This window comes from Pseudopodoces humilis, chromosome 19 (assembly GCF_049639895.1).
Source record: "Pseudopodoces humilis isolate 2021_Gansu_Grassland_sample_001 chromosome 19, ASM4963989v1, whole genome shotgun sequence".
Taxonomy (NCBI): domain Eukaryota; kingdom Metazoa; phylum Chordata; class Aves; order Passeriformes; family Paridae; genus Pseudopodoces; species Pseudopodoces humilis.
The window spans coordinates 935,244-963,201 of record NC_142218.1 but is presented as its reverse complement, the minus strand read 5'-3'; the positions used below and the strand labels follow the sequence as shown (position 1 = coordinate 963,201).

The following is a 27,958-nucleotide window of genomic DNA, read 5'->3' as shown; positions in this document are numbered from 1 at the left end:
CAAGCTTTAGAGGAATACACAAAAATAGTTTTTAAATATATATAATTTTTATTTATTGTGATTTTTCTTTATATTAGATTTTTTTTTTTTTTCAGTCAAGAGACAGCATTACAACCTAACAACCAAAACCAGGTTACACACACACAGGCACACTACACAATGTATCCCAGGCAGTCAACACTCAAATGTTTACACAATGTCCTACCAGGAGGAGACACCCCTTCCCTACAAACCCTGCTTGCACCAACTGAACACGTAACACACAAAAAGGACGGATTTTGTCAGCTTCGAGTTCCAGACGAGGTCTCAGTCCTACAGCTGTGATGTACAAAACGTGAAGCTGCTTTTTCCCTCTTCTCCAGGATCCCCAGTGGCTGTGCCACGTGTAAGGCAGAGCCCAGGCACAGGGCAGGAGGGCACGGGAACGTTCTCCAGGGCATTTCAGGGAAGGTTTAAGGCAACCTCTTCCAAGCATGGAACAGCCATCTGTCCTGGCGCTCCTCCATCCTGCTGCTCCTGCTCCTGCTCCTGCTCGCTCCCCAAGCACAGCCCGGTCAGCAACTGGGATTTAGAGCTTTTCAAAGCTGCCTTAGAGATTTAGTATATCCAAAATGCTAAATGGTTTTTAGGGAAAAAAAAAAAACCAACAAAAAAAAAACCCCAAAAAAAACCCCAAACCTGCTTTTTGGGACATTCATTCTGTTGGGCTTCTCTGAAAAACCCCACAGTGACTTTGAAAACAACACAGAAACACAGAAATATCGAAAACTGACTGACTCCCTGGTCACCTCTTGCATAGGACTTGTAACTGCAGTTCAGTGATTTATTCAAGTTCTGTAATTGTGTTTAAAAAAAGATGCCAAACCATGAAAAAGGGTGAAGGCACATGTAACAGCCAGTCCCACATAGGGGAGGGTAATGTGTGGGCATGAGTTTCACAAGTAGATACCGAGGTGGATACATACAGATAGAATATTGCAGTGCTTGGTGGCTCTGTACAAGAACAGTTCTGACACAAGAGGAAATTTCACTGGTTTACTGCTACACCTTGTGCTGCTCCCTCATCCCAAGAGTTCCTGAAGCATAAAGCCGAGCACAACAGTTCAGTGAGACTTGGGCACAGCTGCTCGTGGCTCCCCAGCAAGGGTACATGAGGTGAATGTGGAAGAGCAGAGGAGCTTTGGGCTCCCATGTACAACCCATTTTTAAGCTACACGTAGAATTTACTGTGCTGTTTCCCCCTCCCTTTGCAGAGAACACAATCCTCCCCCCGCCCCACCATGGAACAGAATAGGGTCAGAGAAGGATTTTCAGGTTTAGCTACAACAGAGTCAAAGCTTTGCAGCTCATTTTGTGCTCTGGAGCATGGGGCAAGCATCCCTGTACAAAATATGGGGTTGGAAAAGCAATCCCCTTGCCAGCCCAGGAGTGTCAGCTCAGGGGAAGTGACAGGGACACACCTGGGTGTCACCACTCTGCACAGAAGAACTGAAAAGCCAATCACACATAAGAGCCACCTTTGCTATGCTCTTCCTTGTCATCCTCATTCCTCTAAGGTGAGGGTTATGGGTTTAGTTAAGGACTAACATTTTCAAGAAGCAAAAAGAAAGGCTGATGGAGATGCATCGATGGAGCAGGAGACCTCCTGCCCAAAGGTGTCTGGAGCCCACGGCTGGGGACTGCTCTGGGATGCTGGAGATGAGCAAAGAGAAGGTGGCATCTCCAATAAGTGTGAGGACACCTCTCAGCAAAGAAGGGATTCTCCAGGCAGGCAGAGCCTTTCCCACCGCTGCATCCAGCTCCTACAGCCGCATTCAGCAACTCGTGGCAGCCGCAGTGATGGGAACGGGATGAGGACAGAGCCCGTGAGGACAACAGGAGATTACTGACTTCGGATGGAGCAGATCTGAGAGATGGAAAGCTCCACCTTGAAGAAGACAAGCCCTGAGGGGATCAGCCCCTTTTAAGGACTGTTCCTGTGGGTCTGCCTGTGGCAGTCCCCTGGGAGGGAGAGGCTGCCGGAGCCGTGGGTGTCCCTCCTAAGGCTCTGGTCCCTGCCAGCAGCTGTGCTGGGGAAGTCACCACAGTCCAGTGGTGGAGAAGGGCTTGGGGGAGAAGGTCTGAGAAGCTGGGGGAATGCTGGGGTGCTGGTGCTTCCCTCCTGCCACCAGCAGCTATTGCTGAGTGCATGCAGCAAAGGAGGAGCAGCAAACTGGAGGCTGGGAGTGGTGGGACTCCCAAGCCACCAGCTGGACGTGGATGGCCTCTGGTTTGAAGCCCGAGACTCAGGGAAGACTCGAGGACTGCCACCAGCCATTGCCAGGGCAGTGGGGCTCAGTGCTGCCTTCTGAGATATGCTGAGAACCATTTCTCTTGACTTGAGGTGACTTTGTCTTCTTACTGTTTCCTAATTATGTGATGTTTGATCTTTGGGGACTCACTTGTTTTTCAATAAATTCACACAAAGTTTAATTTCCACTTTATGCAGGGCAATGGAATTGATACTGATCCAGAGGGGCAACTGCAAGGCTGTGGGACTCAAGCCTAGACCTCACTGGAGTATTTTTTCATCCTTTTTTTTTTTTTTCTTACTGGTGTGATAAGACATCTAAGTGGGTATTTTGCTCCCCAGTAGGGCTGAATAGAAGAGGAAGAAGTACTAGTATGATGTAAATGTAAAATTATTGATTAGAAACATGCCTAAAGAGAGAAGATTCTCACAATAGTGATCTTTGGAATGAGCCATGCATTTATGTTATCCACAATGAGAAGGAAACGTGGACTCCCATGGAAAGAATAATTTTCCTTTCAGACCAAGCTTTTGCAGCAGGGTTTCTTAGAAAGAACATTTGTGAGCGCAAGTTTCAGAGCAACAGGTGAGGAGGACTTTTGCCCCTCTCTCTTGGCATCCCTCCAGCCTCAGTGCCAAACAAGAGCCAGAATTCAGTGTGAGAACTTTGTTGTGGCTGCCAGTGAGGGTCCTGAGTGTGCTGTGGCCACAGCCTGGCCTTGCCCAGTGCAGCAAGCCCAGCCTTGGGGGCCTGGGGGCACTGGGGGGCTCTGGTGCATCCCAAGAGGTGGCACTTCTCCAGCAGGGCTGTCCCTCCTGGTCCTGCCACACTTTGTGGGTTCATTCCTCACACTGGGGCAGGGCAGCCAGAGCAGAACCAGGCAATCAGATGAAATCTTACTTGGAGAAGACACCCCCGCACCATGGGGGCTTCAGTGGTGGGAAGATTCTTCCCTCCATAAGGGATCTTACGTGCACTGCCCCAGCCTGCCCCAGTGCCCTGCTGTCCCTGAGCCTGCAAGTCCAGTACAGGGCTGGAGACAGCTCAGGTGTCTGAGCCCAGCACTGACACTGCCCAGCAAAGCTGGCATTTACTGAATAGGGATTTACCCAGGTCTCTCCACTGGGAATTCTTCCCTTTTTTATGCTTTCATTGCAAGAAATACATAAATTTCCTTCAGTTGCCTGCATCACCATTTCTCCAGGTGATCATTTCGATGGCTTCCCCCATCCTGGTTGTCTCCTGACCTCAGTGGTGTGGTGTGGTGGGTCAGGCCATTACACACAGCTCTGCTGCACTTCTCAAAGCCTAGGATGCTCAGTGCTGAAAATCCGTACCTGGTTGTTCACAAGCCAGTCTAAAAAGGGACCAGCCCCATTCAGCTGTGAAGGTGAATTTTCAGGGCATGAACGAATGAAGAGGGACTGCAGCCCAGGAATGATCCCACCACAAATGGCCACAATTTCTTTTCCACACAGGAGTGTCAGAGCACCCTGCAGCTCCTGTCACCACCATGAGCCACATCCCTGCAGCATCCTAGAACCAAACCCCACATTGTAACACAGAAGCCTGGGAAAAGGACATTTTTTAAGTCCCCAGCAGATTGGTTTGTCCCTGAGCCCATGCTGTAGTTTCCCCCTACACAAGCACAGAAAAGAAAGCAAAATACACCCCACCTGTCCCAGCAGGAGCAGCCCAAGAGCTCCCTGCAAACCAGAACCTTCCAATCAGAAACACCTCACAGCACATCACAAATGATGGGTGCAAAAAAAACCCCAAAACAACAAACCCCTAAAAAATCCAACCCCAAAACAAGCTACTGAACACCCACACTGGGCTGTGAAATATCTAAACACGCAAATGGGTGCACACACAGGAAGTTCTCAGTTTTTAAGCACCTTTCATTTGTTTTAAGATTCAAGGAGACAAAAAACCTCAGTGAAAAGGAGTTTTCTTGCTCTGGCAGCACTGGGCAGGAGGCCTGGGACCAGGCCAGGCCTTGTGCTTGCTGCTGGGCAGGAGCAGAACACTGCAGGTCCTCTGCAAAGCACAGGTTGAGCAGAGCACAGGGAGATGGGTCACACTGGGGGTGACAGTAGCCTCGCAAGGGTTGGCAGGTGAGTGTTAGGTGTTAATAGATAGCAAGAGTGCAAACAACAGAGGGGACTTGCAGGAGTTCATTTGCTGTGGTTTGTGCACTCTGCTGACCCACCAGAGGCTTAGGGTCTGGATCAACCTCTTCATGAAAACATTATTAATAATTTATTAATCCTTTATAAACATACTCTGAATATAAAGTGTGATAATAGTTCTGCTTGATCTCCTGTGCTGGCTGGACATGGAGCAATGAAAGACATCTCAGGCTGGCACGGAAAGAGCCTGAATTTGCTTCTGAAAACCAGGATGGAAGAAGAAGAAGATCACCTGTTTGAAATGGGCACTGGGGGCTGAGTAATGGGGGCTGAGTGCTGGTGGCAGTGCCAGGCTGAGACAAATCCCCCAGGAACACAGCCAAGGGCTTCTGGCTCACAGCAGAGAAGGGTGCACGGGAGGATTTCCATAGGGGATTTCTCCTGGGGTACATTTCCAGCAGTCGGGCAGGCACAGGAGAACCTGGCAGGTGAGACATGGCAGGATCTGCCTCAGGACCACTGCTCCCCCCAGCGTGTTCCCCTGGGAGCTGCCAAGGGGACAGACAAGGGGTCACAGCCAACCTCTGATTTCTGGAGTGCTCTGGAGGAACTGGCAGCAACTCAGATGCACAGGAGGAGAATCTGTAATGGAGACCAAGCTGAGGGTTGGACAGTGCTTGGCTTCTTGATGTGTGTTGGGGCTGGAGAGAAAATGCCTCCTCCAATGCTGCTGCCCAGTGGCCACAGCAGCTCATCCAGCAGCACGGGGAGAGCGGGATGGGAAAGCAGCACCTCATCAGACACCCGGGAGCTCGGGCTCAGCCCCTGCCCGCTGTCACAGCACCTGTGCCAGTGTCCCTGCAATGCTCCTGGCCCATCCCAGGCATCACTGCAGGGGAAAAAAGGCATTGAGTGTGAAGCCCAGGAAGTCAAAGATGTAAACGCTCCCTTGGAGTCGGGAGATGTCAGTCTCTCCACCAAGAAGACATGAGGGACAGAACAGGGTGATCTCAGTGTGGTCTCAGGCCTGGCGAGGGACAGAGGTCGTGGTGAGGCCCAAGGAGGGTGGGACAATGCCGAGGGCACCGAGTTCCCCAGCTCTGTGCTTTTGGGAATGCTCAGGTAGTGCAGTGAAGGGGAAATGCTGCAGGTGAGCAGCAGCATCCAGCTACTGCAGTCCAGGCTCCCTGGCCCGGAGCTAGGGGCCGTTGCTACTAAGAAAGTTCATTTTGGCTTTATCTTATTAAAAGAATCAATAACTACCAGCTGTCTCAGTTCGGGCTCACCACAATTCCTTCAACCGAGATTCCTGGCTGATATTAAAGGATGCCACATGATGAGTGGAAGAACCTCTGGTGAAATCAGAATTTTCTGGAGTGTTGTGGAGGTATCAGAGGGTGGAAATCCAGGCTGTGAGCTGGTCATGAGCAGGATTTTCCCAGGGCACAAGGTGCAAAACCAGTTTTTAAAAGGAGTGAACGGGGAGCAGATCAGCAAATTTCTGCTGGATTTGAAGCTGTCTCAGCTGGTGCTGGAGCCAGTGAAAAGCCTGGACCATGTTCTTCTAAAGGCAGAAGGAGTCCATCATGGAGAGAGGAGGGATTTGCATTTAAAATTAGTGTTGCCTAGCAGTGGAATCTGGCCCTTCATGGGAAAGGATGCAATTTTTATTGGAGAAAGAAGATGCTTCTGTTACAGCTCCTGTTACAGCAATCCTCTCACTCAGGCCTGCCCCATCTTGATCCATTGCAGTAGCTCCCAGATCCATCTTTGTCCTTATATCAGCCTCTTCCCCCTGGCCTCCTCTTCAGCATCTCTTCACCACCAGCATGGACGTGCTTTGGCCACCTCAGGGAAGCTGTGCAGATCCCTGCCTCCTCTCCCCTCCCAGGGACTGACACCAGTCAGACAACACTCCTCAGCTTAACAGAGCCTCTTCTTAGTGTAAAGATACAGAGAGAAACATATCCACACACACAGACAGGCGTATCCATAGGGATACAGGTGTGGCTGGGGCAGGTGACTGGCTCCAGGAGGAAGGGGCTCACCCAGATGGGACCACCAGCCACGGTGATGCCACCCCAGGCTGGCCATCCTTCCTGCCAAGGGCTCCAGCGTGGCGCTGGGACAGTGCTTTGATTCCTGAGATTCTTTTTAAGGTTGATTTTAAAAAAAACACCGTGAGGCACCAGGAGCCGCCTGGCTGACCCGGCCACAGAGATTCCACCAGCGCTTTTAACCACAAGCCCCTTCAGGACTGGCAGTGGGGGGGTTATCTTATAATGGTAAAATGTAGCTAGGAAATCAAGGAAAGGGAGGAGTATTTGCTGGTTTTGCAGGGTGGAAGCATTATTTAGTGTCATTGATGAGATTTTCCTAAAAATCCCAGATCTTGTGGCTTCATTGCTCTTGTCACTCCTGCTCGGTGTCTCTGTGACATCCCAGCCAGGTTGTACACGGAGTCATGACGTGAGGAAAGGCACTGATGTCACAGGCTTATCAGGACAAACGGGTTTTACCGGGAACGGGTGGATTTCAGGAACAGCTGATTTCACTGGGAATTCCCACGTGAAGCCGTCGAGGCTGTCGGGGGTGGCGGCGGGACCCTCCATGCCGGCGGCTCCGGGGGTCATGGTCCAGACGGCATCGAGGGCTCGGTGAGGGCGGCGGGAGGAGGATGAGGAGCGCGGGCCGGGCTCCGGGAGGATGAGGGCGCGGGGTGCGGAGCGAAGCCGCCGCCGTGTCCCCGGTGGCCGCGGGGGCCGCACTCCCGGGGCCGGGCCCGGGGCAGCCCCAGGGCGGCGGAGCGAGGTCAGTAGTTGCAGTGGCGCTGGCAGGGCTGGTGGACGAAGGCTCCCGGGAGCTGCTTGGCGCGGCGGGGCGGGCGCTGCCGGGCCCGGTTCTGCCGCTGCAGCGCCTTCTGGGCCAGGCGGTGCCGCTCCGCCAGCTGCTTGGCCCGCTGGGCCCGCTGGGCCGGGCCCGCCTTGTCCAGCAGCGCCGCCTTGGCCGGCAGCGCCCGGCCCCGGGCCACCAGCTCCGGCCGCGGCTCCGGGCCGGCCCTGCGGAGACAGCGCCGTCAGCGCCCGGCACCGCAGCCGGGGAACCCCGGCCACCGAGCCGCCCTGCACGGCTCTCCTGCACACCCAGGGCAGCGCTGCTCCAGCCAGGAACAGCTGCGACACCCGAAAAAACCCAGACCCCACCGGCAACTCCACTGTGTCTAAATCCCTGGAGCCCGGTCTGTCTCAATCCCACTGCGACTCCTTCGGAGCCTTGGCTAGTCTCGGGTTCCCTTTAGCCCTTCTCTGACCCCTCCAGCACTGAGGAGCTCCTGAAGCTCTGGATATCAAGCTCTGGCCCACAGGGAGTGTTTGGAAAGAGAGAAGTCCTGAAGGAATGGTGTCACCTAGACAGGAATGGTGTCCACTAGCCAGGGCCCGTGTCACCTAACCAGGAATGGTGTTCTCTAGCCAAGAATAGCATCCCCCAAGGAGGAATGCTGTCCTCTAATTAAGAATGCTGTCCCCTAAGCAGGAACAGTGTCTCCTGGCCTGGAGCAAAGCTCACCCCAAATTCTTACTCCTCCCCTGCTGCACTGAGGGGCTCCAGGGGAGGTGTTGGAGGGCTGGGACTGGGGGGACAGCAGGGACCCCATGGCACGGTGGCAGCCAGGGCTTGTCCAGCAGAGCTGGGGCTGAGCGTGGGCATGCTCCAGGTTTTCCCTGGGGGCTGCTGGGCAGTGGGGAGCAGCCCTGGGGGGCTCCATCCACAGCTCCAGGACGTGGCCTCAGGAATGGGTGTGAAGAGCTCCAACCCACAGGCCTGGGGGGGAAAAGGGGCCATTTGGGGCATTTCTATTTAATTTCCCCACTGCTAAGCTGGGGTTTGAGGCAAGGAGAAGCTGGTGGTGTCCCACTCCCCACAGCTGTGGGATACCCCTGTGCTGGGCCACTCTGGGGCCAGGTGGGGGACTGAGGGGGGCTGCAGGTCCTCCTGCCTGGGGGACCTAGGGGTCTTCAGGGGGCCACGGTGCCCAAGGGCCACCCTGTCCCATTGGGTTTGCTTTGCTTGGGTGATACCTATGCAAACCCCCCGAGATTTTTTGTTACCCCCCCTGGACAGGTGGCAGGGTGACAGGTGACACTGGTATGGGCAGGAGTGGCTGTGCACGGAGGCCCTGCTAAGGGCAGGGGAGATGAACACAGCCCTCTCCCACCACAGCCCAATGCCAAGCTCATGTCCCGCAGCCGTGGCCATCCAACGAGACCCTTTGGCAGGGGATTTTGGGACACAAAGGCTGCCAGCCATGCATAGTGCCAGCTGGGGCACCCTGCCAGCTACGCAGGGTGTTCCCTGAGGTGGGCGTGGAGACACTGCCTCACTATGTCCGTGAGTTTAAACATTCCCGGGTGTAGGTGGGGATTTGGGATGGCAGGACTGACCATCCAGCCCCGGTCCCTCAGTGGCTGCTGGGGCTGCTGGACCCCCAAACACCTCCAAAGCGCACTCACTCCGCAGCGTGGTCCTCGGGGCCCTCCGCATCCACCTCGAGGGTGCTGGTGACGTACACGGACATGCTGGGGTGCTCGATGAGCAGGTCCTCCATGGGGCTGCTCCCCACGCCGTCGGGGCCGGGCTCCTCTGCAGTAAAACAGGGGGGAGGGGTGACAAACCAACTCTCGTCCATCAAGCAGGGACCGGCCGGAGCCGGGGAAGCGGCCGCTGGCGGGGGCGGCCCGGGGGGCGCCGGGCGGGGCCGCGCCGGGCGCCCGGAGCCGCCAGCGGGGGAGCGGCGGGCGGGCCCGGGGCGGGCACGGCTGCCTGGGGCGGGGTGCAGAGCCATGCGGGGCACAGCGGGGACACACACACATACCATGGACAGTGGGGAGGGAGGGGGAGAGGGGGAGAGAAAGGGGCATCGTTAGTGCGAGAGACACCCACCGCCACCGCGCCGCTCCACCGGGCCCCGCCGGGCAGGGAAACGCGTCTGCTTGGAAAAGCCCGACCACAGAGCTGGGAGAGCAGCACGGTTCACTGCAGCAATGGGGCTTTTTCCTTCCTCAAAAGGAGAGAAGTTGAGGTAGTGAAAACCGCTGCTTTCCCCGTTCTGGTGGCACCTGAGCCGGGCCGGGGAACGCCTGTGCTCACAAACACCACCCAGCAAACATGGAAACCAAGCACACGCAGAGCAGAAAAACAGTCCACACCTTTTCTCTGGAAGAAATCATGGGAATAAATTCTTCAGCAAAGGTTTTCACCGTGCCTTCAACTCCAGCCTGTTAGAGGCCAAATTTTGAGTGGCTGATCCAGAAGCTGATACCTCCCCAGCCTCCCATGCCTTCCCTTCCTCATCTCTACCTGGCAACAGCACTTGGGCTGGTGCTCTTCTAGGCTGCCTGTGCTTGAAATTACTGGTGCTGTAGTGGGAAGGGAGCATGCACCAAAAGTGGGGGTGCTCACACTCATTCCCAGACTCAACAGGGGGATTTGAGGGAACTGGTGAGGGGGGAGGCAGTGCAGTATCTCCATGGACTCTGCAGCCAGGTGAGGGAGCAGGAGGAAGCACAGATGAATCTGTTCTTTCGTGGAGAAACACAGAGGATAGGGCTGGGTATTCCTGGCTCAGTGCTTCCCCAGCTCCTCCTGCAGCTGATGCCCCAGCCCAGGGCTCAGAACAGGCCACAGTTGGCCTTGCAAACACAAAAATGTCTTTCTCCAGGTCAGAGGATATCAGTCTATTAATAGTTGTTGACATGCCAGGAGATTGTTTGTCAGCCTGGGGACAGCCACCCAGCCCAGCTGGAGCAGCACTCCCACTACAGTGGTCTGTGGGCACAGAGAGCAAGGGACTGCCCTGTGCCCATCCTTTGCCAGGTGGGTTTTAATGTCACAAAGCAATATTTTGGGATGCTCAAGTACCTCAGTGATGCAGCCACATCCTGGGAAATGCTCTTTGCTCTCTCCCTGGGTGCTGAGCAAGGCCAGGCTAAGCAAGGGGGCAAGAGCAGCATCAGAAACATTCCAGGAAGGTCTGAGTAATTCGGCTGCATTTTGTGACACAGAGGGCAATGGCCAGGCTGCCAGAGGCTGAATCCAGAGGCTGAATCCAGAGGCTCCCTAGGCTGCCTCTCTGCTGCTGGGAGGGAGCCAGGCTGGGAGCTGCTGCTGACCACCACAGCTCCAAGGGGAAGGATGGGGCTGAGTCTCCGGGTTTGGTTTTTGGAGTGTTTGGTATAACTCGAGCCCCAGAAATAGGGCTGAAAGAATCTGGTCCCCCACTGTTCAGGGACTGCTGTGGGAACAGACTGCAGCTGAATTAGCAGTGGGGTGGCATTCACAAGCAGACTGCTGGAAGCCAGCACTGCACCGAGAGCCGAAGGACTTCACTGGAAAAACATGGGAGTGTTTTGTGCCAGAGTCAAGCCCTGGTCCCCTGTGAGCCATCTGCAGATCAGGCCTCAGTGTATCGTTTCTGTAGCTGGGGAAGCTCCTGGCTCCTTCTGGCATGCTTTAGGCTCGCTGCAGCTGCTGCCAGCTGGCCCTGACACGTGGCTGATGCTCCAGGGACCGCCTTGCAACACCCCCTGCCACGGCACTGCCAGGACCCCACCTGAACACCCAGAGGACAGAGAAGCCTCCACAGCTGCCCATAGCCACAGCACCCATCACCTCCAGCAGCTCTCCACAGCTCCCACCAGGCATGGGGCTGTCCCTGTCCCCCATCCCAGTCTTGTCCCTGCTCTGGTCCCCTCTCCAGGTCAGTGCATATGGGGAAAAAACCCCTAACTAACAACATGAATCACAAAAACAAGCATGGTGAACAGGCAGGGAACATCTGCTCAGAGACCTGCTGCCTGCAAGAGAGAGGACAAAACCCTCCTAAACCTGCAGGATACCTCTGTGGTCCCCTAAGCTGGGACATCACAACCAACCAGGGGCTACCAAAGCAGAGCATGGCCATCAGGAGCTCCTGCTCCAGGCAGGAGGGTTTGTCTCTGATTGCTGCTGGATTTGCAAGGAAAAGGTCATAAAAACATCATTGAAATTGGCTGAGTCATCAATCTACAACAGAAACTCCCAAGGTCTGAACAGAGCTGGAGAAGATCTGCACAGGAGAAATTCAATCCACCTGGCTGGTGTCAAACAGGGCTCTGGATGGCTCTGGGAAGGGGCTGTGGGTTTTCTAGGTACAGGCATCTGGTGCCAAACATGCCTTGTGCTTGGCATGGGCAGTGGGAATAATTTGGGAAGATAACCCCCATGGAGCTGAGATTTACTCCTCTCAAATGACCCAAAGATGGCCAGATCCCTGGTGGCACATCCCCATCTGGGACAGGCAGGCTCCACTGCCACCTGCCCTCACAAAGGGACAACCCCACCCCCCCAGCACTGCCCTAGGCCTGGGCTCTCCCAGGGGAACAGGAATGCTTTAAGCAGGGGCAATGCAGGGAGCAGCTGAGCTTGGCTCCTCCTGGAAAAGTGCTGTCCAGGGCACAGCTCAGCACAGTGCTGCAGCCGGTGGCAGAGCCTGCCAGGGCTGGGCCCCCCACACCATCAATCCCCCCTGCCCCTCTGTGGGCAGGATCACACCAAAACTCTGGGTGATCTCCCTGGCTGCTGCCTTGCCAGGCTGCTGGACAGCAGCAGCCCCAGCTGGAGATGGTGATGCTGCTCCTACACCAGCAGAAAGTTGAGAACCATCACTGGGAGAGGAAAGGGAAAAAGGAGGCGCAGGTCAGGGGCTGCTGCAGTCACCACAGGGCTGGGCACCATGGGCAGAGCATGGGGACCAGGGGAGAAAAAGATGAAGGGCAGAGCTGCTCCCATGTGGTGTAAGCTCATCTTGCTGACATCTCAAGGGTTTGCCAAGCTCTGGAGAGACAAGGTGCAGCAGAGGCTGTGGGAAGCCAGTTCTGTTGCTTTCCTCACCTGCAAGATCAATTATGAGCCAGCCATCCTCCTCCTCCTCTTCCTCAACAAAGGGTTTGGGCTCCTCCAGGCCCTCTGGCGTGTTGCTGTCACTAAAGAAGAGGCTGGTGAGACGCTGAAACATGGTGGGGAGAGGTCCAGCAAGATGGATGGGGAGATAGAGCTACTGCTGGGCACCAGTTTCCAGGCACAGACACAGGAGAGATGGGCAGGGAGGGGAAAAAGAGCCCTCAAGGTCTCAGTGACAGATGTTTGGCTGCCAGAGAAATCAGAGCTAGGCGGTGTGCAGTGCAATTGTGAGGTTCTTCACTTGGCTTCAGTGCAAAGGCCTGTAAAAGGGAGAGAAAAAGGAACATTAGAACAGGCTGGCAGTGTGGCCCTCCTGCATCCCAGGGGCTCAGATGGGCTCCAGGGGACAGCAAAAAGGTGGCTCTGGCACTGCTCTGTGCCATGGGCTGTCCCAGCTGGTGCTGTATGTGAAAGCAGCAGTGAAGGGCTGGGTGCTGTGCCCTGCAGCCTCCACCTGCATCAAGCCCCACATTGTGTCCCCATCCTCATGAGTGGGGTGCCCAGGAGACCCATCCCCAGGAGCTGGCAGGGACAGAGCAGACACTGTCCCTACGTCAGGCAATGCCAAGCTCCTCACAGCAGGCAGGGTGAGGACAGTGTTGTCACAGAATCCCAGACTGGTTTGGATTGAGCAGGACCTTAAAGCTCATCTCATTCCACCCCCTGCCATGGCAGGGACACCTTCTACTATCCCAGGCTGCTCCCAGCCTGTCCAGCCTGCCCTTGGGCACTCACAGGGATCCAGGGGCAGCCACAGCTTCTCTGGGCACCCTGTGCCAGGGCCTGCCCACCCTCACAGGGAGGAATTCCTTCCCAATATCCCATCCAACCCTGTCCTCTGGCAGTGGGATGCCATTCCCTTGTCCTGTCACTCCAGTCCCTTTTCCTAAGTCCCTTTCCAGATCTCTTGGAGCCCCTTGAGCCACTGGAAAGAGCTCTGAGGTCTCTCTGGATCCTCTTCTCCAGCTGAACACCTGCAGCCCTCTCACCCTGTCCTAGAGCTGAGGGACTCCAGCCCTCAGAGCATCTCTGTGGCCTCCTCTGAACTCACTCCAGCAGCTCCACATTCTTCTTCTCCTGGTTCCCCAGGGCTGGAGGCAGCTCTGCAGGTGGGGGAGTCTCACCTGAGAGGGCAGAGAGGGGCAGAATTCCCCGCCCACCCTCATCTGCTGCCCACACTGTGGGGACAAGCCCAGGATGCTGTTGGCTCTCTGGGCTGGAAGCACACACTGCTGTTCACATCCAGCCTCTCATCCCAGCCCTTTGTGAGTCTCTGCTTCACCTCTGCTCAGCTCATCACTGTTTTATCCCTGGGAAAGCAGATTTCCTCCAGTGTGGGGAATTAATTTCATTAATGACTGCCAAGCTCCTGGCAAGGCACAGAATGGCAGCCAAAAGGTGCAGAATGTTATTTGTGTGTTACTTGTGTGCCTTTTGGTCCAGAGACATTAAAAGGGTATTAAAAGGCCATAAAATGCCATGAGAGCTCAGTGCAGTGAGAGGGGACATCTGGGTGCTGCTGTGCTTGGCACACTGATGTGGGTGCATTTAAAGGGTAAATCCCCATTTCATGGCAAAGCCCCAGCTCAGGGCCCTGTCAACCAAGGGGCCATGGAGCTTAAGTGATCCTCCAGCCAGGGGAAACTCCATCTGCTCTAGGCAGTGTGGAATGGGAAGGGTACAGGAGGCACCATGTGTCCATACACACCCCAGTCCTCCAGCAGGTCAAGTTCTACATCAGTCCCATCACCCTGTGAAGTGGCTTCCCCAGCCCCAGCATCCTGGGAAGGGGGCTGGCCTGGGCACTTCTGGGGCTCAGGCACACTTTTATTCATCCCTGTGGGATGGCAATGCCTTTTGCAGTTTCTCAGGTGCCTTGGGAGGAACAACATCTGCTCTACAATGGAGAAAATGAGAAATCAAAGGAGCCTCCTCCGTGGTTGGGATCCCCTGGACCTCAGGGGCTCTGATCTCAGACACTCCCAGATGCAGAAGGGAGTGATGGAGCATTAAGCAGCCCTGCAACATCCAGCTCTCCCTCCCTGGCATGGCCAGGGCAGCAGTGTGACACTGCTTGTCCCTAGAGCAGGTCTCAAGCTCCTGGTGACTCCAGTTGTCCCAGAGGCCCAAGGCAGACCCTGAGCCACAGCCATGCCCTGCTGCAGACTGCAGCACTCAGGGGGCAGCCCAGCCTCCCACTCACTCTGGGATGGCTCAGCTGAGGCCTGTGGAGCCTCTCACCAGGAAGAACAGGAGGTCAGGGAAGACTGCCTGCTCTGTGTCCTAAGAGGGTCCCTGGCTTCCCCTGGAGGCACTGAGCAGGGAGGGAATTGAGGCAGAATTGTCTCTCTGACCCCACAACCACCACGGCCATTCTGCTACCCTCCAGTGCTATCAATGGAATCAGCCAGACACCCCCTTTAGCTGGATCATTAAAGCACAATAATTGAGGTTAGGGAAACAACAGGCAGAGGGGCTGGTGCCCAGCTGGGCTTTGAATGGACTCTCATGTGCTCCCTCCCACGGGATGTCCATGTGCACCCATCCCCACCGGGGTTCCATCACACCATCTCAGCCTGGAAACCCAGCACCTGCCTGAGCACTCGCCTAGTCAGTAAATATCTTTGAATATGACATGAATGTTATTTATTTATTTAAGAAGTTTATTACATATCTAATTGTGGCAGAAACTCCACCGCTCCCAGGTCCCTGCTGGTGATGTCCCAGTGTCCCACTGCTTGTTCCTCCCGAGGTGCCCGGGCAGGAGGGCGTGGGGCAGGCACAGGGGTCACAGGAGGCCAATCCATGGCCCTGGCTCAGTGCAAGGTGAGTGCTTATTGAGCTGGGGCATTGCCAGGCTGAGCCAAAGCTGATCAGGGTCACCAGGCAGGTCCTGAGGATGACACAGCGGGGCTGGGGACAGCAGGGTCCCCTGTGCTGTGCCCCAAGCCCACCACACCAGGAGGACACTGTCAATGCTCTTGACTTACCTCATGCAATTGTCAGGCTTTCCCCCTGCCTAGGTATGGATGTCACCCAAGAGCAGAGCTGGGGACAAGGTCTGGCACACAGGGACAGGGGAAGACAGTGGCTCCAGTCTGGCTGCCAGGGGAAGGTCACCCAGAAAAGCACCCAAGCAGCCACCACAGGCCAGGGGCTGAGCCAGGCAGGGATTTTCCCTGTTGCCTAAGCAAAGTCAGCCTGGAATGTCTCACTGCAGTGAGTGCTTCCCATGCTCTGCAGGCTTGGCTTCGGGAGCCCCCTGCAAGAGTCTCATCCTCCAGCAAACTCAAAGTCAAATAACCAATGACATGGTCAAAACCTTTTCATTTTCCTTTGTTCAATCATGACAAAAGCCTTCACAGGACAGTAGAAAGCTGTTCCCCCAGGAACCAGAGGTAACTTGTCTTTTCTGAAGACACAACAGACACTATTAATTTTGATTGTCCCCTCTCCCAAATTTAACTCCTTAAGTTAAGGCACAGGGGCTCACAGGCAGCTGCCATAGCTCTGGAGGAAGTGGGAGAGAATTAAAAGCTCCTCTAAGAGCAAAACTTGAAATGGATCATTTTAAAGGATCATTATCCAAAGAATTCAAGCCACCAGCTATCACCCCCCCCAAACTAGGGAACATGGGGTGGCCCTGACCTCCTTCCTGGTGCAAGGGAGTTGGTGCCATGGGTGGGCTACAGTGGCAGGATCAGCCCCATGGTGGTGCCCAGGGAGCTGCAGGAAGATCCTGGCAAAGCCTTCAGGATCAAACCTGCAAGGGTGAAGTTAGGAGCGAGGCCAAAATGTAGGCAAGGACCAAAATGAGCATTCATCTTCCCCCTCACTTTATCCTGTCTCCTCTGAAACACTCAGGTTAAAGCAGCAGGATGAAGCTCTGATCTCCAAAACTCTCAGCAGGTTTGTGGATGACACTGAGCTGTGTGGAGCAGTCGATTCAGGACCAGAGGGTCCTGGACAGGCTGGAGGAGTGGGCTCACGTGAACCTCCTGAAGTTCAGCCAGGCCAAGTGCAAGGTCCTGCAGCTGGGTCAGGGCAGCCCCAGCAGCAGCACGGGCTGGGGGCTGGGTGGGTTGGGAGCTGCCCTGGGGAGGAGAAGGACAGGGGGTACTGCTGGTGACAATTGGATGTGACCTGGCCGTGGGGACTGGCAGCCCAAAAACCAACCCTGTGCTGGGCTGATCCCACAGCGTGGGCAGAGGTGAGGGGGGATTCTGCCCCTCTGCCCACTCAGGTGTGACCTCACCTGCAGAGCTGCCTCCAGCTCTGGGGACCCAACAGAAGAGGGATTTGGAGCTGCTGGAGTGAGTCTAGAGGAGGCCACAGAGATGCTCCAAGGGCTGGAGCCCCTCAGCTCTGGGACAGGCTGGGAGAGCTGAGGGTGTTCAGCTGGGGAAGGCTCCAGGGAGACCTTAGAGTCCCTTCCAGTGCTTAAAGGGGCTCCAGGAAAGTTGGAGAGGGACTTGGGACACAGGATGGAGTGACAGGACAAGGGGCAGTGGCTTTCCACTGCCAGAGGACAGGGTTAGATGGGATACTGGGGAGAAGTTTTTCCTTGTGGGAGTGCTGAGGCCCTGGCACAGGGTGCCCAGAGCAGCTGTGGCTGCCCCTGGATCCCTGGAAGTGTCCAAGGACAGGCTGGGCAGGGTTTGGAGCAACCTGGGAGAGTGAAAGGTGTCCCTGCCCATGGCTGGGGTGTGGGATGAGATGCTCTGTAAGGTCCCTTCCAACCCCAACCAGTCTGTGTGTCTGCAATCTCCCCCTAGAAGGGAGCAGCTCCTGGCCTTGAGCTGCTCCAGACCCTCCCTGGCAGCCCCCAAGCTCCTCCATCAGCTCCTTGTGGAGGGCTCGGGGTGATCTGCTCAGCCCTTCACAAGGCAAGAGGCTCCTTGGCCGGCTCCTGCCCGGACAGTGGGATGGCCACGTGCCACCTCCCTCCCTGCAGCTCCCAAGCACTTCTCTGCCTGGGGCAGCCAGTAGCAGATCAAGCTCTGGTGTTTATCCAGGTACTTGGAAAGCCCCTGCTTTCCCTGCAGCAAACATTTGCCCCGTTCACACCAGGGCATGGAGGGCTGGCAGCCTCAATGGGAACTGCAGTGCAGGAGGGACCGTGTCCCTGACAGGGGATTGAAGTCAATCTGTGCCTTGTCACCACACAGAGATGGTGCCCACAGAACCAGTTTGGGCTAGGAGATGACTTCTCTTCCTTTCAGGACCCTTCTTCTAGCTCTCCTATGTCTGCAGGTGCCCCACATCTATGAGGGAGGTGTGTCCCAGGCGTCCCCCTCAGGACACAAGGGGACCACCAATGTACCACATCCTTGGGGCTGAGCTGCCCCAGAAACCACACACTGACCCCCTGTCCCCTGCCAGAGCTGGGACCACCACCACAGGACAGCTGCCATCCTTCCCAGGCTTCCACAAACCCCCTTACTCAGCACATCAACCCCATTCCAGTCATTGCCAGCACAAGGAGACAGCCCACCAGGGACACTCACTTGGGGACAGATGAGTTTCTAAATTAACTATGTTTATCAGACTCCTTCCAGAAAGTCCAACAGCCTTTTACAAGCCAGAAGGTATTAAAAATATTTAATTTAAAGTGGAAGTAAGGAAACCACAATGCATCAAGTTACTTTTTCTTCTTCAGAAACCTTGACACAATAATTAGTTTTCTGAGTCACAGCGGCTGCAAATAACCCCAGGAGCTAAGAATAGGGAACAGGATCGGCAGCAAAGCCCCAGGATGCGCCAGGAGCTCGCTGGGGCAGGAGCTGCAGTGTCACAGGACTGGCAGCTCTCAAGAGTCACAGTCTGCAAGAACAACAGCAACTCCCCTCGAAAATGGCAACAGGCTCCCTGAAACTTTCCATAAATACTTGGCAGCAGGAGGGATGCTGCTGACAGGCAGCAGGAGCAGTCCTTCCTCGGCACAGCTAAGAATACCCCGCAGTCATCCCAGCAGGAGGCAGAGGTACAAATCAGGTGCCTTCCTTCAGCCCACTTGGGAAATGGGATTTTCGACTCATTTTACCTAAATTAGACAGGCGTTTCACAGGCTCACTGTGCTGGACATATGAAAATCCTAAACCTCCACAGAAACACAAAACACAGGAGAAGGGGATTTGGCAGCTGGGCAGTTCAGGGGAGTTCTGCTCATCACCCCAGAAATGACCAGTGGATCATCCCTGTGCTGTCCTCTACCCATCCCCATCAGGGGAGGGACAGAGCTGGCAGGGACCTGCTCAGGACAGTTTGGCCAGGCTGAATTAACGCCTTTGGTCCCACAACAACTGTACTACAGGTCCAGCTGATCCTGCTGCTTTGCCAGCAGGCCCCTTGATGGGATTCCCTTCAGAGAGCCCTGGGCACAGGGGCAGAGCTGCACCCCGAGGTGCTGCTGGCACAGACAGGCTGATTCCAGCAAAACAGAGGCTGAGTCACAGCCAGAGCCTCTTCCATGGCAGATCAGTGGAGCAGAGGGGGAGAAGGCAGAAAGCAGTTTGAAAAATCCCAGGAAATTCTTAATCATGAGACTCTTCTTATTAATGGCAGACTGAGACAGGACCTGGAAGGGCTTTCCTCAGCCAGTTCATGGTCTCAGCAGGGACTGGAGTTCCCACATGCTCCTCCAGAACCTCCTGAAGGAGGGAGACCCTGCAGAATGAGGAGATGCTTTTCCCGGAGCTGGTCTCTGCATCCATGCAGGCTCTTGTGTCACTGCTGCAGGAAGGTCCTTACCCCAAGGGCAAATGTGACCTTGTGCTGTTTGATGTCACCACACACAGTCCTGGAAAATCTGCCAGTGGCTGGCAGAATCCAGGAAATTTTAGATTTACCACAAGCTATGCTATGAAATGTTAGAACTTTCCTTTCTGGGATTCACTGGATGAATCACCCCAAGGAGTGAGGAGCCCGAGGAGCTGCACACTGGGAGGGGAGCAGCCCACCCTTACTGCCTCCATAAATCACAGAAACTGAACAGGACCTGGCACTCTGGACTTTGACACCTCAAGAACCCCGAGCTCCCCAGCAGCTCCCCCCAAGCCCACTCAGGGCCCCCCTGACCAGAGCAGGACTTGCTGTGCAGTCAACATTAAAAACCCCTTAGATACAAGTTTATGCCACAGGGGTTTCCAATCTTATTACAAGCAGGTGTTACCATTTCATTATCTGGGGAAAAATTTTCATGTTTTTGCTTTTTTGTTCAGCCAGATAAGCAGCAGTTTGATGCAATGGGTTCCCAACAGTGACACTGAGCTACAGCAGACAGCTTTTGTCTTTTTTTATTGTAGCTTTGTTGTTTGAGGGGGGAGAATGGGGGGGTATCTGGGGAGGGGGAGGAAATATAAAAGGAAAGATTTATTTTAGAGCAAAACAACATAATTCTTGGCACTCTGTAGATTAAACCTGGTGGGAAAGGAGGTCCAGCACAGTCCTGTACCAGAGCCCAACACCTGTTTCTGGGAGGGTTTCTGGGATGATTTCCTACCCCAGTAAAACAAGGAACAGCACTTGGCACCTGCCCAGCTCAGCCCTCACTGGTGCCACTTCAGCACTGGCTATTGCTGGGCTCAATGGAGACAGTTTAATCCACTGTTTTGGGATGCCAGGGTGCCAGTCTCTTTGCTCAGGTGCTCTGAACAGGGCCGGAGCTTCCCTACACAAATATGTAAATGTATATGCATAAAACAGCAAAAATGCCCTTTTTAACCCATTTCTGCACTCAACAAAGTCCAAGTTTTTCCACAATGAGTTCCTCCGGAAGGGAGCAGGATTAGTTTCCAGGGCCTGCCAGGCTCAGCCAAGCTGAGGTGAGAGACATGAAATCCAAAGGAAAGTTGCCCTTTTAGGACTTAAGACTTTTTTGAGCTGTCCCAAAGGAGGTGCCCTTGGAGCAGCAATAGCAGAAGGAGATGCTGTGTTTGGTACCCGAGGGACTCCTGGGTTCAGCGTCCTGGGATGTGGTGGAGCTGCCCCACCGCACAAACCTGAGCCTGGCACTGCCAGCAGCCTCCCCCTGCCACGCCTGGCCCCTTCCCGGGCAGCACAATTAACTCAATAAAAACACCAAAGCGTTCGTCTGAATCTCATTAAAACTGGTGGCATTTACAAAGACAACTGAGATCTAAAGACAGAGGGACCTAAATCCAAAGCACCAGGATTTACTAGAAATAAGTTAAATATAGAATAATTTTCTGTATTAGAGATTTTAATCTATTCACATTCTTAACACGATTTTTTTTTATATATAGTATACTATATATGCTGTATTTTATACAGTATATAATATATAGTATAGGAAGGTGTCCCTGCCAGAACATCCCCCTGCAGGGGGTTGGAACGAGATGATTTTTAAGGTCACTCCCAACTCGACTCATTCTGTGACTCTACGACATATTTCATATATTGACACATAGTTATATTTATATATTCGCATTCCTTTTTCCAAAACTACACGTTTTGCACCCGAAGACCGTCTAAGCATGCCGGGGGGAGGCACAGGCACGTTTCGTGCTGAGAACAGGCGCAGCAGGGCCTGGCGCGGGGGGACCCGGGGGGGCAGCACGGCGGGACCCGGGGGGGAAGCACGGCGGGCCCCGGGGGGGAAGCACGGGGGGCCCCGGGGGGCCAGCACGGCGGGACCCGGGGGGGCAGCACGGCGGGACCCGGGGGGGCAGCACGGCGGGACCCGGGGGGCAGCACGGCGGGACCCGGGGGGGCAGCACGGCGGGACCCGGGGGGGCAGCACGGCGGGACCCGGGGGGGCAGCACGGCGGGACCCGGGGGGGCAGCACGGCGGGACCCGGGGGGGCAGCACGGCGGGACCCGGGGGGGCAGCACGGCGGGACCGGGGGGGGAAGCACGGCGGGACCCGGGGGGGAAGCACGGCGGGACCCGGGGGGGAAGCACGGCGGGACCCGGGGGGGAAGCACGGCGGGACCCGGGGGGGAAGCACGGCGGGACCCGGGGGGGAAGCACGGCGGGACCCGGGGGGGAAGCACGGCGGGACCCGGGGGGGAAGCACGGCGGGACCCGGGGGGGAAGCACGGCGGGACCCGGGGGGGAAGCACGGCGGGACCCGGGGGGGAAGCACGGCGGGACCCGGGGGGGAAGCACGGCGGGACCCGGGGGGGAAGCACGGCGGGACCCGGGGGGGAAGCACGGCGGGACCCGGGGGGGAAGCACGGCGGGACCCGGGGGGGCAGCACGGCGGGACCCGGGGGGGCAGCACGGCGGGACCCGGGGGGGAAGCACGGAGGGACCCGGGGGGGCAGCACGGCGGGACCCGGGGGGGCAGCACGGCGGGACCCGGGGGGGCAGCACGGCGGGAGACGGGGGGAAAGCACGGCGGGACCCGGGGGGGAAGCACGGCGGGACCCGGGGGGGAAGCACGGCGGGACCCGGGGGGGAAGCACGGCGGGACCCGGGGGGGAAGCACGGCGGGACCCGGGGGGGAAGCACGGCGGGACCCGGGGGGGAAGCACGGCGGGACCCGGGGGGGAAGCACGGCGGGACCCGGGGGGGAAGCACGGCGGGACCCGGGGGGGAAGCAGGGCGGGACCCGGGGGGGAAGCACGGCGGGACCCGGGGGGGAAGCACGGCGGGACCCGGGGGGGAAGCACGGCGGGACCCGGGGGCAGCACGGCCCCGGTGCCGCGCTCGCCACCGCCCCCGGCCCGGGGGTCACGGCGGGACAGGGCAGCGCTGTGACGTCTCAATGTCATATGCAAATCAGGCGACGTCACCAGAGCGCAGCCAATGGGAGCGCGGAACGACCGCCAATCTTAATCCGGTGATGAAGAAACAAACAACGGGCGCGGGGGGGCCGGAGCCGAGGGGTCCCGGGCCGCCCCCGCCGGCCCCCCCCGCCCGGGCCCTGCGAGCCCACCGAGCCCACCCGCGCGGCCCCGGCCGTGTCCCGCGGGACTCACCGGCCCTGCGTGTCCCGGGCGGCAGAAGGCGCTGAGGTAGTGCCGGTGCCGGTGGCCGCGGAGGTGCTGATACCGGTGCCGGTGGCCGTGGCGGTGCTGGTACCGGTGCCGGTGCCTGTGCCTGTGCCGGTGCCGGTGCGGACCCCGCGGTTCTGCCGAGCGCCCGCCGCTCCCCCGCACAAATCGGCACCTTCCGACAGCTGATCGTGACGTCACAGCGATGCCCCGCCCACCGCAGCCGCAGCCAATGGGAGCGGGCGCAGGGAGGGCGGGGCCCGGGCCGGGGGTCCCGGGTGGGGAGCGGGGTCTGGGGGGAGCCGGGAGGGGCCGGGGCCGCTCCGCTCCGCTCCGCTCCCGTTCCCGCTCCCGTTCCCGCTCCCGCTCCCGTTCCCGTTCCCGCTCCCGTTCCCGCTCCCGTTCCCGCTCCCGTTCCCGTTCCCGTTCCCGTTCCTCTCCCGTTCCCGTTCCCGTTCCCGTTCCTCTCCCGTTCCCGTTCCCGTTCCCGTTCCGCTCCGGTTCCGCTGTGCCACGGAACCAGGAGGTGGCGGAGTCCCGGGCGAGGGACTCCAGGAACGCGGGACGAAAAGGGAAAGGCTGGAGACCCCCGGAGTTTTGGGGTCGGGGAGAAGGGCTCAGACCCCCGAGGGTGCGGGGGAAGAGGGGAGCTCCGGCACCGAGATTGGACGGGAACGGGAGGGGGGAGATGGACGAAAATGAAGATCTGACGCCACTGGGAAAGAGGAAAGCGATAGAGTCCGGTCCCGCGGGCAGCGGCCCCAGGACGGGGGGGACAGGAAGGCTGCGGGGGGATGTGCCGGCCCCTCCCGAAGGGAAGGGACAGAGCCCTGAGGATTCCCAGACACGTTTCCTTCTCACTGCTGCGCTGCAGAGGCCTCATCCAAAGAGAAATTCTGGTGGGACAGGAATGAGGGGGCTGAGGCTGAAAGCCCTGGATGTGCCACCCAACCATTACCTGAGAGACAGAGGAGGCTCAGAACGACACCAGGAACATCCCTGGAGTGTCACAGCCCCTCAGGATGCATCACCAGGTTTGCCTTCATCCTCAGCATGGGCTGAACATGGGACCGAGGTTTGGTTTGACATTGTGCCAGGCTTGTCACACGGCAGGATATTGTCTGTGTAAAGATAGAACATTTATTAAAACAGTCATTAATGGAGCAGTTTGGGTGTCTGAGTCATGCATGGAACAGTTAGGACTCATCTGGCATCACAGGTGAGAATTCCCCATTGTAAATTCACACGAGGTAGAATTTAATTGTGTCTTATTCAACACGAGGTCACAAATAACATTATTTAGTCTTCTGTAATTGAAGTATCTTGCAGAAGAACGTAAACCATTTTGGGAGGAGAGCTGCCACCCTGCAGAGCTCCCACCCCACTTTGCCGGAGGGGAGCAGAAGCCTGTGAAGCTTGGAGCAGTCCTAAGCAGAAAATCCATTCATTTGGGGTGTCCATGGAGGGCATTTTGAACTGGCCACGGCAGTTTCAGCTAATGCCCAAGAGCTGAAGTTGTTGGACATAGTGGGGGACGATCTGCAGAAGACAGCCAGAAGTTACAGCATAACCACACTTGACCCCCAACCTGGTCCCTGCCTGAAGCCAAGAGCTCCTGCTGCCCATGGAGGTTCATTTTGCTGCTTCTACTTGTCCTGGTTTCACGTGGAGATTGCAACATGGCTCCTGCTGGCTGCAGCAGGGCTGCAGAAATTAACCTTTAATCCTGCTGCCATAGAGGAGGGCATAAATAAATGCAGCAGAATGAGTCTTGTTAGGGTGAAACATGTTCCAAGGTGAAGTGCCCCATTTGTGCTGGCATTTACCCTAAAGCACAGGTTTAAATGGGATGACCCTCTCTCCATTCCCACGGGGATGGGAAATGCTTCAGTATCAGCCACACCCTCCCCTGGTCTTCTACTGCCAAAAGGGGGTGGCAGTTCCCTCCCAGGGCAGAGTGTAGCCCAGTGATTTACTGCTGGAAAAGCTGCTGCACAGATGGAGAAGCAGAGGAAGGGGCTCCTCACCAGCCTGAGGCCATCAGCAGTGGCTGCCATGTCCTGCCATGTCCTGCTGTGCCCAGCCAGGGGCTGTGGCCGGGGGCTCTGGGGTGGGTGACAGCTCTGCTGTGTGACAATGTGCAGCGGGAAATGATTTTCATCTTGCTGGCACAGTGGGCACAAAGCCGTGGTGGCCCAGCCCTTGTGTGCCTACAACCCTGTGGGGCTGAGCTGGGCTCCACATCAGCTCACAAATCCACATTTGTCTTCTGTCTGTGCGTGGGGATAGCAGGGAGAGCCCGGAGGGACCCCTCTGTCCCCAGGGACAGCGGTGTCTGCCACCACTGAGTAAGGGAAAGGAAAGCAGAGTGCCTTCCCTGCGCTATCCTGAGCTAGCATGGGTGGACACAGGGCATGACCTGGCTTTGGCTGGATGGCCCTGGCTCTCAGGTCACTGGGAAAGTCACGCTGAGTTCAGCTGCAAGGCCTGAGGTGGCTGTGCCTGGAGAGGATGAGCAAGCAGCTGACTGCAGCTCACCTGCCCGCAGGTAATGGGGAGTTAGCTGGGTTTTGTGTGTCACAGCACGAGTGCACCCCAGCAGGTGCCTCGGGCTCTGCTGCTCAGGCGCGTAACTGGAGGCACTCTGAATTTGGGTGACTGCTGAAAATAGGAAGGTGATCACACTGGCTTCTGCTTCATCCAGGAGGTTTTGGGAGCAGCACTGAGAGCCTCTGGCAAGGTGCAGGGCCAGTGTGTAATGCACATGCTTCATTTCACCCAACAAATGGCATGCAAAGCAGGCAGGGTGCTCATTATGGAATGGTTTGAGTTGCAAGGGCCCTTAAAGATCACCTAGCTCCAAGCCCCATTTGCCTGCCCTTTATTTAAAAAATATGGTTGGTCCAGCTACCCAAAACTTCTGAAAAAATAAGAGATCAGGAAATAATAGTATGTTTGGATCTTTGCAAGCCCTCCAAGAACATCTCCAGCATTTGCCACTGATGAGAAGGGGGTCCCAGGGCAGCCCTCCAGCCCCAGCTGCCCATTCTGGTTTCCCTGCAAGTCCCTAGGATGACCTTGCTGCATCCCACACAAAGTGCTGCTCCTGGCATCCTTGACATGAGTTTTCCCCAAGCCCAGAGAGCTCTGCCCCAGCCATTCCTCCTGGTGATGCTGAAGTCACCAGGTAACTGCTGAGCACCTGCAGAAGCATTTCCCAGCCATATCCTGGGGCTATGGGTCAGCAGTCCTTGCAGCTCCCAGGTGCCTGAAGGCCACACGCTGAGTGAGCCACAGGGCTTGCTGCCACACTGTGAGCTGGGTGCTCGTTAGCTGGGGCTGGGAAGAGCAGTTAATGAAGAAATACATGTGCAGTGTACAGAGACAATCCTTCAACACAGGCTCTGTGCCAAACAGCAGAAAACAGGAAAATGAATGACAGAATATGCTGAGCTGAAAGAGACCCAAAAGGATCATCCAGTCCAGCTCTGAAGTGAATGGCCCATACAGGGTCAAGACCTCACCTGGCTGTTACTGGCACCATGCTCTGACCAACTGAGATAATCTCAGGGTCTTTATGAATGACCAGAAGCTGCTCATTCTCCTTTCCCAAGCCACCCTGTCCCAGCCTCCCCCATCCTGCTGAGAGCCCTTGGAGCACCCACTCCAGGACCCCAGGGATGTGCCCAGACACCCACCCAGCCCCAGTGAAGCAGACTGGGAGGTGCTGCCAAACACCCACACAAACACACCTCTGGTGTCTGTATGTGCCACACCTCAGCTCCTCAGGTGGTTTTTTCCATGCTGCTTGTCCCTTGGGATGGATTTGCCTGGAAGCTGCTGCCTGAAGTTGTTTGCATATGATGTAGATCAAAAACTGCAACATGCATTGTTTCACATAATTAAAAATCCTCACTGATCTCCTTGGGAGCCCCTCTGGTCCCTTGAGTGGTGGCACTGGGGACAAGAGGTGTGCTCCTTACTTAAACTGGGAAAGACTACCAGTCCCTGAGGAGCCTCAGTGTCTTGCTGGGGTTTTGTGGACAGAGTACAGTCCATGAAGCACAGGCTCAGCTTGGCTTCTTTCCCACTGCCTTGCTCCGCCCAGAGGTACCTGAGACCTGTCTGGTTCAGGTGGTCTCCATCCCAGGTCCACAGGATTCCACAGCAGTGTCTTCTCCCTCTTCTCTTCTCCTCCCTGCTGGCATCAAACAGATGCCAGCAGGGAGACACAGCTGTGTCCAGCCAGACACACACCCAGGTGAAGGGCTTGGTTCAGCCCCTGCTGGAGGCAGAGCAGCGTGGATGCACCGTGGCACAGGTGAGTGGTAAATGGGGATTGTTACCAAGTCTGATCATTTGCTGCCTGATGGCTGGGACCCCACTGCCCCCATCACCCCACTGCTCCCATCACCCCACTGCTCCCATCACCCCACTGCCCCCATCACCCCACTGCCCCCATCACCCCACTGCTCCCAGCACAGGGCTTTGCATCGGTCCCAGCCCCCAGTGGGCACAAAGACCTCTGTCCACCCTCCTGGCCTGCACTGGAGAAGAGCTGTGAGGCACTCAGGGAACCTGTGGTTATTCCAAGGCTGGGGACAGCTCCTTCCCAGGACACCTGTGGGACAGGGATGTGCTCTGCAGTGCAGAACAGCTGCTCTGTGCTGCATGGCCTGGATGAGAGACAGTAACCTGAGCGAGGTGCAGAGCAGATAGCTGATGATCATACCTATGGGGCAACACCACCCTCCAGCCCCATAAAACTTCCTTGTGCCACCCATAGATGCCCAGAGCCCATGTAGCTCCCGAGGGTGAGGGGAAGAGATGGGGCCTGGCTCCCCAGCTGCTCCCCACGGGAGAGGGCAGCAGGCTGGGCCCATGATGCACTTCCATCCTAGAGGAACTGCCCAGCACCCGACACGGGGATGCTCCATGAAGAGCCTGGGATTTGCTTGGGGCACTGAGTGTGGCTTTCCAGCAGTGAAGGAGCATGGAGGAATTTACCTAGAACAAATACTGTGAGTACCCCCTGGGAATGGCCACAGCCAGGAGGTGACCTCACCGGAAAGAAATCTGGGTGTTATATTTGCATTTCTCTGACAAAAAGACCTATTTCCCAAAGATGAACGTGAGACTGAGGTTTTGCATTTGTCACATAAAAAATGGACTTGCTTCTATATTTAGAATTTGGGTCACCAGCAGCTTTCTGCCAGGAGACACCAAAACAACTTTGAAAAACTGCAAAGCGGCTTTGGGCCAGGCAGCAGTGTGAGGTCGGGAAGGCTGCCCGGGGAGGCAGATTTCTGGGGAGCGAGCAGAGGAGAGCTTGGCCGCCTTTGGGTGGCTCGGGGTGTCCCTCCAGGCTGGGGACGCTGCTGAGCCCCCTCCACGAGCAGCCCCGTGATCCCAGCCCGGCCGAGCTCTGACTCAGGGCACGCTGGGCTGACACCTCCTTGTTTTCCGCAAGCTCCCCGCTTGGCTTGGGGACAGAAGGAAATAGCAGCCGGTGAGATGAGCCCAGTAATTTGACCCAAGGCGATTTTGGGGTGTGTGTCTCAGCGTGCAGTAACCTTGC

General features: G+C 56.6%; 1 protein-coding gene across 1 annotated transcript; it reads right to left on the bottom strand.

The window, feature by feature from the left end:
* Window positions 1-25: 25 nt before the first annotated feature.
* Window positions 26-22,571, bottom strand: TP53INP2 (tumor protein p53 inducible nuclear protein 2). Its single transcript, XM_088064456.1, has 4 exons — window positions 22,366-22,571; window positions 12,353-12,681; window positions 8,935-9,244; window positions 26-7,482 (listed from the first exon to the last, which is right to left on the bottom strand). Exons 2-4 carry the CDS (start codon window positions 12,474-12,476, stop codon window positions 7,236-7,238), a joined length of 681 nt encoding a protein of 226 aa, XP_087920582.1. The 5' UTR covers window positions 12,477-12,681; window positions 22,366-22,571; the 3' UTR covers window positions 26-7,235.
* Between the last annotated feature and the right edge of the window lie 5,387 nt (window positions 22,572-27,958).

Coding starts and splice junctions, on each gene's coding strand:
- TP53INP2 (XM_088064456.1), bottom strand. CDS start 12,476: ATGTTTCAGCGTCTCACCAGCCTCTTCTTTAGTGACAGCAACACGCCA. Junction 9,245..12,352: donor GCTCATAATTGATCTTGCAG/GTGAGGAAAGCA, acceptor ACCCCGCCCCAG/GCAGCCGTGCCCGCCCCGGG. Junction 7,483..8,934: donor CCCGAGGACCACGCTGCGGA/GTGAGTGCGCTT, acceptor CTGTCTCCGCAG/GGCCGGCCCGGAGCCGCGGC.